General features: G+C 60.2%; 1 protein-coding gene across 5 annotated transcripts in view; it reads left to right on the top strand.

Moving 5' to 3' along the window:
* Positions 1–11705, top strand: part of ITGB2 (integrin subunit beta 2) — a 47359-nt gene extending 35654 nt beyond the window's left edge. For 4 of the 5 annotated variants that reach the window (XM_009202119.4, XM_003895377.5, XM_009202121.4 and 1 more), the window contains exons 9-16: positions 2223–2312; positions 3690–3830; positions 5147–5334; positions 7039–7283; positions 7768–7987; positions 8368–8570; positions 10443–10609; positions 11232–11705. In XM_009202119.4, coding sequence (XP_009200383.1) covers positions 2223–2312; positions 3690–3830; positions 5147–5334; positions 7039–7283; positions 7768–7987; positions 8368–8570; positions 10443–10609; positions 11232–11294 — 1317 coding nt within the window. In that variant the 3' untranslated portion in view covers positions 11295–11705. Of the gene's footprint in view, positions 1–2222; positions 2313–3689; positions 3831–5146; positions 5335–7038; positions 7284–7767; positions 7988–8367; positions 8571–9140; positions 9541–10442; positions 10610–11231 lie in introns of those variants that run through there. The other variant, XM_031665804.1, reaches the window with a different exon arrangement.
* The last annotated feature ends 1623 nt before the right edge of the window (positions 11706–13328 follow it).

The following is a 13328-nucleotide window of genomic DNA, read 5'->3' as shown; positions in this document are numbered from 1 at the left end:
TATAGCACAATTCTTTATTTTATGGAAACATGCTTATTTTATGCTCACATACATTTGAATATCAACACTCTCCACGAAGATAAAATTACACAAAAACGTTCACAAGCTTGGAGCGTGGGGTGGGATGAGTTTTACAAAGGAAGCACAGCCGATAACCAGCTCTGCTCCTAGAAGCAGAAGCCCCCAATGAAATACGTTCATCCCGAATTTCCACCGCCCATGCCATGTGTTCAGCCTGGCCTGAGCAGGTTTGTGCGTTAAAGTCGCTCAGGTGCTGTCGGGGTTCCCAAGACCACTCTCAGGGTCAGTGATTTGCTGGAAGGACTTGCAGAGCTCAGGAACCAGTAAACTCACAGTTAGGGTTTATTGCGAAGCAAACCCTCCTGGGTGCCAGCCGCTGCCCGAGGTGGGAGGATACAGACAAAAGTCACTAAAGGTAAAAGGTGCACAGGAGAGAAACCAGGCCACCTCCCGAGGGAAACCACCACTTGTGCACACGGAGAACACACCCTTCTGCCATATGTTATTGGAGACAAGCCTTCCATAAATGCCTCAAATGGGAGGAGCCAAACCAAGCAAATGGAGCCCTGGGATTCAGCACTGGCTTTGAAACAGCCCCGCCCATCCTACCTGGAGCAGGACACAGCCCTCTGGTCTGCATAGCCCTGTCTGTCCCACTCGAGAAGGACGTAGCCTCCTGTCTGTGCAGCCCTGTCCACCCCACCTGGAGAAGGACAACCCTCCTCGCACAACTGTGACCTATGCTTTGGGCATGGAAAGTGCAGTTAGAACCAGGCCTGACTTCCCCAACCCCCCAGGCCAGGGAGCTCATCTCCACTGCACCGATGTGGAGGCCACAGCCTCTGGGAGGAAAGCACGGTCTGACTCCCATCATCAGGGGCCCTCAGCCCTCAGCCCACGGAGCAGAGGGCCTCCCCCTCCATGTGTCTCTGAGGAGAGCAGCAATTGGATCCAACAGCACCATACAGTGTGGAACAGAGGAAGGACCAAACAGGGAGATGATGATCCGGCGGTCAGGGTGGCACCCTGCAGCCCCCTCTGCCTATGAGTGTTGTTCTGTCCTGTCGGCACCAGCCAGGCTAGAAGGAAGGAAACGCTGCACGCCCTCCTGAAAGGAGCCTCCACCTGTGGCAGCCTGCACAGCGTGTGGCCCCAAGGCCACAGGGACAGAAGGACTGAGCTGGAGGAAGGAGGTGGTTGTCATCGTACTTTATGCAGCCACGTGCCCAGTTCTTCAGGGTGGACAGGACCCTGGGTGGCTCACCTCACACCCAGCTCTGTTACTTACCACAGGACATCCCAGGCCCTTCCTTACCGCGAGCCCTCAGTTTCCTCATCTGTGAAAAGGGCAGTGGTGCCCGGTCGGCAGAGCATTGTGGGTACTGAGCTCACCCGCTCAGGGAATTCACAGAGCAGCTGCCCTAAAGGGCCTGATTATCCTCATCCAGACAGTGACCGACTTGCTGGCCATTCCAAGGCCGTCACCACCATCTTCTTCAAAATGGCACACAGGAAACCAGGGCACCCTCTTTCCCCTGCCCGGGGCTCTGCCCAGCTGGGCAGCCTCACGGCCCCTGCCCTGCTGCTTAGGCTGAGGAGACGCACGCGGGGTTTGGGGAAGAAACGTGCCCGGGGCCGCCTCTTTTGTACAGTGCACATTGCTGAGCTACAGGGGTCCATCGTCAGGTCCGTATCCCAGCTACAAGCTCAACCTCATGGTGTGTTGGGGCCCACAGCGAGACCAGCGGTTCCTGCCGTAGGTTCCCCGGGCTCTGGAATGGGAGCAGGAGGAGATCTTCCCACATAGGCCTCCCGAGTACTGGGATTCCAGGCACGGCCCCGGGCAGCTCAGGGCTTTTTACCCCCCCTTACCACACATCGCTGACCACACACTCTGGGGACCAAGCGAGAAACTGCATTGAGGACCGTCCCAGCCATTTTGCAGTTGCAGAAGCCCCTGGGGTGAGCCCAGTGCGTGGAGACGCCATGGCACAGGTCCTCAGGGTGAGCTGAGTGCGTGGAGACGCCATGGCACAGGTCCTCAGGGTGAGCCGAGTGCGTGGAGACGCCATGGCACAGGTCCTCAGGGTGAGCCGAGTGCGTGGAGATGCCATGGCACAGGTCCTCAGGGTGAGCCCAGTGCGTGGAGACGCCATGGCACAGGTCCTAGCCATGCCGTGTCTGGTCTTCTTGCCCAACAGAAACTCACTGAGATCATCCCGAAATCAGCGGTGGGGGAGCTGTCTGACGACTCCAGCAATGTGGTCCAGCTCATTAAGAATGCTTACAATGTGAGTCTCCCACACCGCTCAGCTGGGACCCATGGGGTGGCCAGCAACCTCCCCACTGCAGGTCAGCAGGAGGGTGATCTGGGAGGAGAGCCACCGCCCTGTGGGCTGGCTGCAGCCTCCAGGACACCCTGGCCTGGCAGTTCCACGGGGAGCTCCGTGTCCTCTCTCATTGATGGTGTGGGCGATGCTCCTTGAAACCCAAGCTCAGGCCCTCTTCATGCCGGACTCTTCTCTGTGGGTCTCTATGGGGAAGAGGGGTGGACACTCTGGTGGTAGACAGGGCACCTGGGGCTGGAGGAGGCCACAGGAAACCCCCACGGTGGACTTGGGCCCTGGGAAGACACCCTGGGGGGTGGAATTCCTCTTGCTCTGTACACCTGTCCTGGGCAAGCCCCAGAGAAGCCCTCACCCACTGAATTTCTTCCTGGTGCATGGCCCAGCTGCACCCTGGGCTGCTCCCCAGGGAAGCCCGGGGCCCTGGTGGGCATAGGTAGGCACAAGTGCACACTAGGCACCGCTCAGGGCCCCAGGCACCAGAGGTCCCAGACTGCTCTGGAAATCTACCCCCCGGTAAGAGATGTTCTCAGAATTCTGGCCTCAGAATTCTCCTTCTAGGCCAAAGGTCCTGCTGGCTTGAGGGAGCCCAATACGGTAGCGCCTCTGACAAACGCTGGGTCATTGAATTAAACTGAAGGTCTGTGGAGGAGGTGCCATTGGCTTCTTGTAGCCTCCTGTGAGCCCCAAACCCCCAGAGCAGACCCTCCTGGGTACCAGCCACTGCCCGAGGTGTTTCTGTCCTTATACAGAGGATGCAGGTGACACCACCGCCCTGGCCATTATGAACCTGATGCCCCTATGAACCTGTCCCTGTGCCTCCTCTCAATTTCCTTCTGTCTCTCAGTCTTTGTCTCTGTCTGTCTTTCTCTGTCTCTCTCTGTCTCTGCCCCATCTGTCTCTGTCTCTGTCTCTCTCTGTTTTTCTGCGTCTCTCTGTCTCTGTCTCTGGCTTTGCTCATCTCTGTCTGTCTCTGCCTCTCTGTTTCTCCCCGTCTCTCTTATCGCTTGAACAATTTATCCAGCTCCTGCCCTGTGCTAGGTCCTGGGGACTCAAGGCTGAGGAGCAGCAGAAGCTCCCACTCCTGAGGCTCACACCCTGGCTCCATGCTGGTCCCTGTGGTGGGGCTGTTTTGGGGTCAGAACTGTGGCCCTGGCAGCCCCGCCATCCTCGGCCATCCTGCCATTCTCTCCTCTGTGTCATTAGCTGACACTGGGGACTTGCAGGGAGAGGAGAAGTGGAGACGGGTCTAAACCACTGGGCCAGGCAGGGCCAGGACAGCAGAAAGACTCGCCCCTAAGAGTGGCCGCTCTCTGCCCGCAGAAACTCTCCTCCAGGGTCTTCCTGGATCACAACGCCCTCCCCGACACCCTGAAAGTCACCTATGACTCCTTCTGCAGCAATGGAGTGACCCTCAAGGACCAGTCCAGAGGTGACTGCGACGGCGTGCAGATCAACGTCCCGGTGAGCCTGACCACAAGAGTCCCTATCCCAGCACGCGGAGGGGCTCCGGGGACAGTCAGAAGGAGCCAGAGTCCCCATCTCAGTACTCTGACAGGGGCAAGGAGGGGCACACAGGCATCAGATGCTGTCTGGCGGCAGGCAGCATTCACTGGCAGGTCCCCGTTTCCTTCCTTCACCCCCTCTCTGCTGAGGCCAGACACTTTCCTTGTGGAGCTGGTGTCATGAATGTCAGCGAGAGGGCGCCGAGAGGGTGCTTCACACACGCCTTGGCCCAAGAGTCCTACTCATCAACCTGGAACCCCAAATCCCTGGGTCAGGCCAGTGTAGACTGAGGGATGGAGTGATGGCTGCACCCCCTGGGGGCAGACACCGGACGCACAGAACAGGCACAAATGGCAGACCCGGGTTGGGTTCGTTCTCATGATTTTCTGCGTGTTTCATTTTGTTTTTTGACAGACACATTAAGGCATGGGCCACACAGGTGATTAGAAATGGACACTGAGTTCCTTCCCTAATCTTTCAGGTTGAAGTTTATTATCCAATCATTTGTTTTTTGTTTTTATTTTGCTAGCTGCGAACTAATATTCAGTAAGACACTTGCTTTCATTGCACTTTTTTAATATGACTTTGGAATTCCTTCAAACACGTTTCTCCCTAAATGTTGCCCGTGGATTTTTTTTTTTTTTTTTTTTTTTTTTTTTTTTTGTGAGATGGAGTCTCACTCTGTCGCCTAGGCTGGAGTGCAGTGGCACCGTCTTGGCTCACTACAATCCAAGTGATTCTCCTGACTCAGCCGCACGAGTAGCTAGGACTATAGGCGTACGCCACCACACCCAGCGACTTTTTGTATTTTTAGTAGAGACAGACTTTCACCATGTTGGTCAGGCTGGTCTCAAACTCCTGACCTCAGGTGATCTGCCCGCCTAAGCCTACAACAGTGCTGGGATTACAGGTGTGAGCTCCGTCGCCTGGCCTGCCTGTGGCTTCTCACCAGAACATTCCCTCATGCTGGGTGGTCTGAGTGGGAGTGTGCTCAGCTTATCTTGATTTGCTGTCTGCGTGTCACATGTCTCTGCCGATGTGCGGCCTGAGAGATCCTGGTGCCGGTCAGAGCGGGAGTGCAGGCAGAGCACCTCCTTGCCAGCTGACTTTGGCTTCTCGGATCTGAGCATCAGCTCTTCCCTGCTCCCAGTCATCCCCTCCTCCCCACGCTGAACCCCCCACGACCCCTGCAGAGGCCAGCAGGCGAGGGCTGGAAGCCGGGCTGTGACCCTGGCTGCCGAAGGTCCCCACCTGAGCCCAGCACTGCCCTGCAGGTCACCTTCCGGGTGAAGGTCACGGCCACAGAGTGTATCCAGGAGCAGTCGTTTGTCATCCGGGCACTGGGCTTCACGGACACAGTGACCGTACAGGTCCTTCCCCAGTGTGAGTGCCGGTGCCGGGACCAGAGCAGAGACCGCAGCTTCTGCCATGGCAAGGGCTTCTTGGAGTGTGGCATCTGCAGGTGAGGCGGGCACAGGTCCCTGTGAAGCCTCCCCCAGCCCTACCCTACAGGGCAGGTGTCTGCAGGTGAGGTGGGCCCTGGTCCCCGTGAAGCCTCCCCCAGCCCCACTCCACAGGGCAGGTGTCTGCAGGTGAGGTGGGTGCAGGTTCCCATGAAGCCTCCCCCAGCCCCACCCCACAGGGCAGGTGTAAGCAGGTAAGGTGGGCGCAGGTGGCTCCATCCCCTCCCCCACTCCACAGATCGGGCATCCTGGGGGCCCCCTTCTGCAGGAGGTGGGGAGATTTGGGATTGGAACCCAGAAACCCTCGGCAAGCCCTCCCCCATGCTCATGAGCCAGGGCACCAGCGATGCCAGCCTGTACTCTACACTCTCTGGCCATGGAGGACCCAAGGCAGGGGACTGGTGGGCAGGAGGACCCCCTCACCAGAGGATAGAGGCCCATGTCAGGGGCACAAGGAGTCCCCACTGGGCGTGCCCATGGCCTTGAGTGCGTCATTTTCTCTGCCCGACCTTCCTTGACCCTCGGAGCTGGCTTCTCTCTGTCCTTGGGGACCCAAGGCCATCAGGCTGGCAGCCCTGGGGCATGAGAGGCCAGAGAGCCTCCTGGGACAGGTGACTGCTTTGGCAGCCTGGGCCCCATAGGCCTCCCTTCGGGAGTGCACACCCCCTGCCAGGCGTGGGCACCCCACCTCAGGGAGAAGCTGGGGACAGGTGGAGGTTCACACGGCATTCAGCCAGGAAGCTTACCCTGGGGCTGGATGGCTCTCCTCCTTTCCTTGCCTGCCTGGCCGGTGCTGCTGGGCTGACCTCCCAGGGCTCTGCCCCCTTTGCTCTGGCCACCTCCTCCCCTCTCCAGACTGCTGTGCCAGTCCACGCCCCGGTGGCAGTGCCCTTCCCCACCTGCAGGTCCCTGCTGCCCCCAGCCTCCTCCCATTTCTCAGGACAGTGATGGTCTCTGTGGTCTTGGTGGTCTCTGGCTGTCCCCGTGCCTCAGTGCCCACCCTGCCCACTATCCTGGGTGTGCAGTCCTGGGGCAGCCTCTTCACGGGACTGTAGGGGTGACTCAGTCGGAACACTTGGCAGGTGTCGCGGGGTGCCCTGCCACAGGTAATCAGACGCTCGGTCCTGTGGCTTCCTCCTCTGGGGAGCAAGACAGCCCATGGCAGGGCCGTCCCTGAGGATGCCTCAGGGGCTCCTGTCTGCCCGCGTCTTGGTGACAGCTTCCACATCTGACAAAACCACTTGTCCCTGAGTTCTCCCACAACCTGGCCGGTCAGTGCACAAACGCAGGCGGCAGCTGGCTGGAGAGAGGGCGGGGCTGTGGCAGGTGGCAGTGCCAAGTCCCCGCTGGCCACCATGTGGGGCATGCAGGAGCAGACATCAGCCACTCACAGGGCACCAGTGTCGCAGCACAGGCCATGTGCATGGCGGCAACACAGCTGCACAGTGAGCCTGCCGAGCTGCTGCATGCTCAGGCCGAGGCCAGGTGTCTGCTTTCCCCTCGGGACATCCTGGGGAGGGAGCCCAGGGCCCCCGCACGTTTTGAGCACATTTAGTACATGGCAGGTCCTCAGTAGGCCTCGAGGAAGGCACAGACAGTGTGCCATAGGGGTGTTCTCCACCAAGGGCAAGGGGCCTGGAGGACGGGGCGGCCGTCTCACATCACTGTGGGGAGCCTGACCTGGGAGCTCCTCCTGTCCCCAGGTGTGACACTGGCTACATTGGGAAAACCTGTGAGTGCCAGACGCAGGGCCGGAGCAGCCAGGAGCTGGAAGGAAGCTGCCGGAAGGACAACAACTCCGTCATCTGCTCAGGGCTGGGGGACTGCGTCTGCGGGCAGTGTCTGTGCCACACCAGCGACATCCCCGGCAAGATGATATACGGGCAGTACTGCGAGTGTGACACCGTCAACTGTGAGCGCTACAACGGCCAGGTCTGCGGCGGCCCGGGTGAGCCCGTGGGTCCCTGCTGGACAACAGCCGTCCTGCGGCACAGACTCGGCGTTGGGGGGTGCATTCTGGAACACGCAACGAGTGGAACAGAAAGGGGGGATCCTGAGGACAGACAGCGCAAGTCTCGCCCGGCCACTGGGCGTCAGCAGGAACTTGGACGACCCTGCACCCTGCCCTGCCTCAGTTTCTGTCTCCATGAGGGCAAGGGGTCCTTGTGGGGAGGGCCCACAGGAGGAACGATCACAGCCCTACCGAGGTCCCATTCACAGCAGGGCAGGGGCAGGCCCAGACTGGCCAGGAGGTGGCCACGTGGCTGACGGGGGCTGGAAGGCCTGGCTAGTGGCCCAGTGCCTTTTGCTCAGGCACATCCCCCAGGCTGGAGGAGGCAGGTGGGCCGGAGGGAGCGACGGCAGTGGGGTTTCGGGCGGGTCTCGGTCCCCAGGCCAAGCAGGAGCTTAGTCGTGCTGCCCCCGTCTTCCAGCGAGGGGGCTTTGCTTCTGCGGGAAATGCCGCTGCCTCCAGGGCTTCGAAGGCTCAGCGTGCCAGTGCGAGAGGACCACCGAGGGCTGCCTGAACGCGCGGCGCGTCGAGTGCAGCGGCCGTGGCCGGTGCCGCTGCAACGTGTGTGAGTGCGAAAGGAATTACCAGCCTCCTTTGTGCCAGGAGTGCCCCGGCTGCCCCTCGCCCTGCGGCGAGCACATGTGAGTGCAGGTGGAGCAGGCAGGGCGGGCAGGGATCCCTGCTCCCCGGCCACCTCCCCAGCAGCCGGGCTCACTCAGGGCCCCCAGTGAGCACCTCTGCACCTCAGGGTTCTCTGCGGGTGCATTTGGACTAAGGAGCCCTCAGCGGCCGCTGCACCCCTGTGCCCCCCTCCCTCCTGTGCGCACCTGCCATGGGCCCTGGGATAAGGCTCCCAGTTCACCCACTGCACCCCGCATCTGCCCCACTCAGGCCCCCTCCTTGGCCTGAGGACACCCCAACCCCACCTGCCCCACCTGGTGGACACACACCCAAGCCCAAGCCCCCGATGCCTGAGCCCCCGCACGCCCTGGCACCCACGCTCACGCCTGGCTCCCCACAGCTCCTGTGCTGAGTGCCTGAAGTTCGACAAAGGCCCTTTCGGGAAGAACTGCAGCGCGGCGTGTCGGCGCCTGCAGCTGTCGAACAACCCCGTGAAGGGCAGGACCTGCAAGGAGAGGGACTCAGAGGGCTGCTGGGTGACGTACATGCTGGAGCAGCAGGACGGGTGGGATCACTACATCATCTATGTGGATGAGAGCCGAGGTGAGGCCACTGGGGTGCAGCGGGGACCGGCTCCAGAGCTCCGACTGCAGGGTCTCTGCAGAGGCGAGGGTGGTGCAGAAGCAGGGTCTCACCTCCAGTGCTGTGGGCCTAGCAGGGTGGGTGAGCCATGCGGGATGCCCTTGGTGGCATTGCAAGGAGGCCAGAGGCCAGTCCCCCCCACCCCGAGCAGCCTCCCTTTTCCATCCCCTCCTCACCTGACCCCGCATCAAGCTGGGCAGCAGATGGCCTGTTCCCCGGGGCACCGCTGCTCCACACCGGGCAGGCCCACCAGCATGCCACACTGCCCGGGCCAGGTCATCTCCCACTGGATGCCTCATGGGGCAAGGCTTGGAGTTGCAGGTCCCTAGGGGTGGCCTGAGGTCAGGCTGCTGAGTGAAGCTCCCCTGAGGGGATTGAAAGATCCTGGTGCTCGGCTTTCAGCCCTGGAAGGGCCCAGGGGCACCAGGCACTGCCATCCCCCAACACTCTCTGCTCGTCACTCATTTGGCTCCAGTCGGAACCAGGCCCAGCCCCACGTTGACCTTGGCGGCACTGACCCTGTCTTTTCAGGTCTCATGTTCCACAGGCTCCCGAGAGGCAGAGGGGCTGGGACTGGGGGGCCGCTGGCGGACTCCATCAGGCATGGCCAGCAGCCAGCCAGAACTCTTGCAGGACTGAGACCTGGGAGCTCCTCCCTCCCCAGGAGGGGACCCAAGGCAGGCAGTGGGGTGCTCTGAGCCTGTAGGTGACATGCCTGGAGCTCACAACCCACACGTGGGCCTGGGGCTGCAGACCCCCACCTGCCAGGGCAGGAACACCTGCAGGCCACTTTGAGGGACAGACCTGGGTCATGTCTGGTTTGTGCAATCCCGGTCAAGTCACTTCACCTTTGAGGACAAGTGAAGGAAGGCAGACCCCCCCCACCAGGAAAGACAGGATGGCAGGAGGGGGCACGGGGAGTGAGAGTGCGGGTCAGGACGGCAGGTGGGGGCCCGGGGAGTGAGGGTGCGGGTCAGGATGGCAGGAGGGGCACGGAGAGTGAGGGTGCGGGTCAGGATGGCAGGAGGGGGCCCGGGGAGTGAGGGTGCGGGTCAGGATGGCAGGAGGAGCATGGGGAGTGAGGGTGCGGGTTAGGATGGCAGGAGGGGGCACGGGGAGTGAGGGTGCGGGTTAGGATGGCAGGAGGGGGCACGGGCAGTGAGGGTGCGGGTCGGGACGGCAGGAGGGGGCCTGGGAAGTGAGGGTGCAGGTCAGGATGGCAGGAAGGGGCACGGGGAGTGAGGGTGCCAGGTCAGGCCAAGGACTGCCTGTCTGTCCCAGGGTCAGCGGCTGTGGGCCTGGTCCACTATGGCCACAGTCCCCATGCTCAGGAGGTGAGCACAGCTGCTGCGGGAACCAGGACCTCACGCTGCTTATCCTGGTAGCGGCCTCACCTGCTGAGCTCAGATCTGGGCCTGTCCTTGACGACCATAAATCACCTTCGCGGTAGGGGGCGCGAACGCCAGCAGGGACCCTGAGCCTTATTCTGAACTGTGATGTAGAACAGTGGGGTCCCTCACGCCGTCTCCTACCTCCCAGTATTAGCGCTCTGCCCTGGCTGCCCAGTACCCTGGCCCTGCCTTCTTCTCTGTGAGCAGGGGTGGTGGCAGTGGCCCTTAGATTTCATTTGGAACCATGGGGCCTGGCATTGAATCCGGCAGGGGCTCGGCCAGGTTCTCACTGACCCCTGGCCGTGGTGATGGACGGTGAGCCAGGGCCCTGGGAACCTCCGTCTCTCTAAGTGCTGTGTTGTGCGGTGACCTCGGACCTGTGGGCACACACGGCCCAGTGAGATGGGGCTGGACTGATGCTCGGTGCGCTGCTTCTTCCTAGAGTGCGTGGCGGGCCCCAACATCGCCGCCATCGTCGGGGGCACTGTGGCAGGCATCGTGCTGATCGGCGTCCTCCTGCTGGTCATCTGGAAGGCCCTGACCCACCTGAGCGACCTCCGGGAGTACAGGCGTTTTGAGAAGGAGAAGCTCAAGTCCCAGTGGAACAACGTAAGTGGCCATCCTCGGGGGTCCCACGCAGAGGGGCGTGTACGTCCCACACTCTGCGACCTCCTGCTGCGGGAGGCCACGGACACCCACGCATGGCTGCACCTCGGCCTCCCCGGGCAGCTTGTCCTCTGGGCATCCGCCGCTGTGGGTGAGCTTGGCCGCCGGTGCTGGGACCCTGGGAGGGCTGCCCCACCTCCAGCTCTTCCTCAAAGCGACGGCTTCCATGCGGGGAGTATCTTCAGGTATAAAGATTCTGCTCTGGGCCGGGCGCGGTGGCTCAAGCCTGTAATCCCAGCACTTTGGGAGGCCGAGATGGGGGATCATGAGGTCAGGAGATCAAGACCATCCTGGCTAACACAGTGAAACCCCGTCTCTACTAAGAAATACAAAAAAACTACAAAAAAACTAGCCGGGCGAGGTGGCAGGCACCTGTAGTCCCAGCTACTTGGGAGGCTGAGGCCGGAGAATGGCGTGAACCCGGGAGGCGGAGCTTGCAGTGAGCTGAGATCCGGCCACTGCACTCCAGCCTGGGCTACAGAGTGAGACTCCGTCTCAAAAAAAAAAAAAAGATTCTGCTCTGAAAACCTCCCACACTCACAAGCCTGTTTGCATTTCCCACCAGGATAATCCCCTTTTCAAGAGTGCCACCACGACGGTCATGAACCCCAAGTTTGCTGAGAGTTAGGAGCACTTGGTGAAGACAAGGCCGTCGGGCCCTCCACGTCTGCCCCGTCACGCGGCCGAGACATGGCTTGCAACAGCTCTCGAGGATGTCACCAATTAACCAGAAATCCAGTTATTTTCTGCCCTCAAAATGACAGCCATGGCCAGCCGGGTGCTTCTAGGGGCTCATCGGGGGGACAGCCCTGCTCTGACCTGCACAGTCCTTGCATGGAGACGTGAGAAGGGAGGGCTTGAGGCTGCTGAGGTGAGGAGCGTGTCTCCTGTGCAAGTCAGGACAGTCTGGTTAAAGGTGGTGCCAATTTATTTACATTTAAACTTGTCAGGGTATAAAATGACATCCCATTCATTAAATTGTTAATCAATCATGTGTATAGAAAAAAAATAAAACTTCAACACAGGCTGTCCATGGAAACTGGCCACTGTGTCTGCTGTGTTCCCCCGACTGGCAAGGTGGCCAGGCGCACGGGGGCCCTGTCCTGCCTGCTGACCTTGGCCACACAGGCTGGCTTCAGACCATGGGCAGATTCTGTTTTCCCCTTTTCCTTCCTCACCTGCTGGTCTGTACAGAGCCCCATCCTGAGCCCCTGTCCCAAATCCTAGGTGCATTTCCAGAAATGGTGTGGTGGCCCCACCAAGGAGGCACCTGTGGCAGAGCCTGGCCAGGGCAGAAGCAAAGCAGGAAAGTGAGTGTCTGTCTGCCCTCCCTTCCAGCAGTCTACACCTCCCCTCCAGCCGTCTACACCTCCCCTCCAGCCGTCTACGCCTCCCCTCCAGCCGTCTACGCCTCCTCTCCAGTCGTCTACACCTCGCCTCCAGCTGTCTACACCTCCTCTCCAGCCATCTACACCTCCTCCTCCACCCATCTACACTTCCTTTCCAGCCGTCTATACCTCCTCTCCAGCCATCTACACCTCCCGTCTGGCTGTGTCTACATCTCCCCTACAGCAATGTCTATACCTCCCCTCCGGCTGTGTCTATACCTCCCCTCCAGCTGTCTATACCTCCCTTCCAACTATGTCTACACCTCCCCTCTGGCTGTATCTACACTTCCCCTCCAGCTGTGCCTATACCTTCCGTCCTTCCAGCTGTCTGCACCTTCCCTCCAGCCATCTACACCTCCCCTCTAGCTGTCTACACCTCCCCTCCAGCCATCTACACCTCCCCTCTGACTGCCTACACTTCCCCTCCAGCTGTGTCTACACCTTCCCTTCAGCCATCTACTCCTTCCCTCCAGCTGTCTACATCTCCCCCTGCAAGCTGTCTACACCTCTCCTCCAACTGTGTCTACACCTGCCCTCTGGCTGTCTACAGAGCCCCCTCTGCCTCCCACTGGGGTACTCAGAGGGGAGGGAGCCAGAACCGCTTTAGGGGATGTGTAGAAACAACCCTGGGCTGTGCTAAAGCTGCTCACAGCCCCAGAGCAGAATTCAGCACCAAGCTCCACACAGACCCTGCCTGAGAGCTCTGGACACAAGCAGGCTGCTGGCCACGGCTGCAGTTGGTGAACGTCTCGGTGTTAGCACAGGAAGGCCCTTGTCCTGGGAAACCCCTCAGTTTGTCTGGGCAAGCCACACAACTGGCCACACTGCCAGGGCCACTGCAGACCTGCAAATGGGCACATGTGGTCAGCATCTGCTTTAGGTCCCCTACTTTAAAATTCTAACTGTGGCCAGACACGGTGGTTCACGCCTGTAATCCCAGCACTTTGTGAGGCCAAGGTGGGAGGATTGGTTGAGCTTAGCAGTTCGAGGTCAGCCTGGAACCTGAGGCTGTTAAGTTAGCAGCTGCTGACTTAACAAGAGTCACACGGCACACCTGGTGACCCAGCTGCGAACATTGAGACTTCATCTCTACTAAACATTAAAAAAAATTAGTAGTGTGGTGGCACGTACCTGTAGTTCCAGCTACTCGGGAGGCTGAGTTAGGAGGATGGCTTAGGCCTGGGAGTTGGGGGTTGCAGTGAGCTGTGATTGCACCACTGCCCTCCAGCCTGGGTGACAGAGAAAGATCCTAGCTTAAAAAAAAAAGCAAACAA

This window comes from Papio anubis, chromosome 4 (assembly GCF_008728515.1).
Source record: "Papio anubis isolate 15944 chromosome 4, Panubis1.0, whole genome shotgun sequence".
NCBI lineage: Eukaryota > Metazoa > Chordata > Mammalia > Primates > Cercopithecidae > Papio > Papio anubis.
Note: the sequence above shows the minus strand (reverse complement) of the source record. Positions and strands in the feature narration are given on the sequence as shown.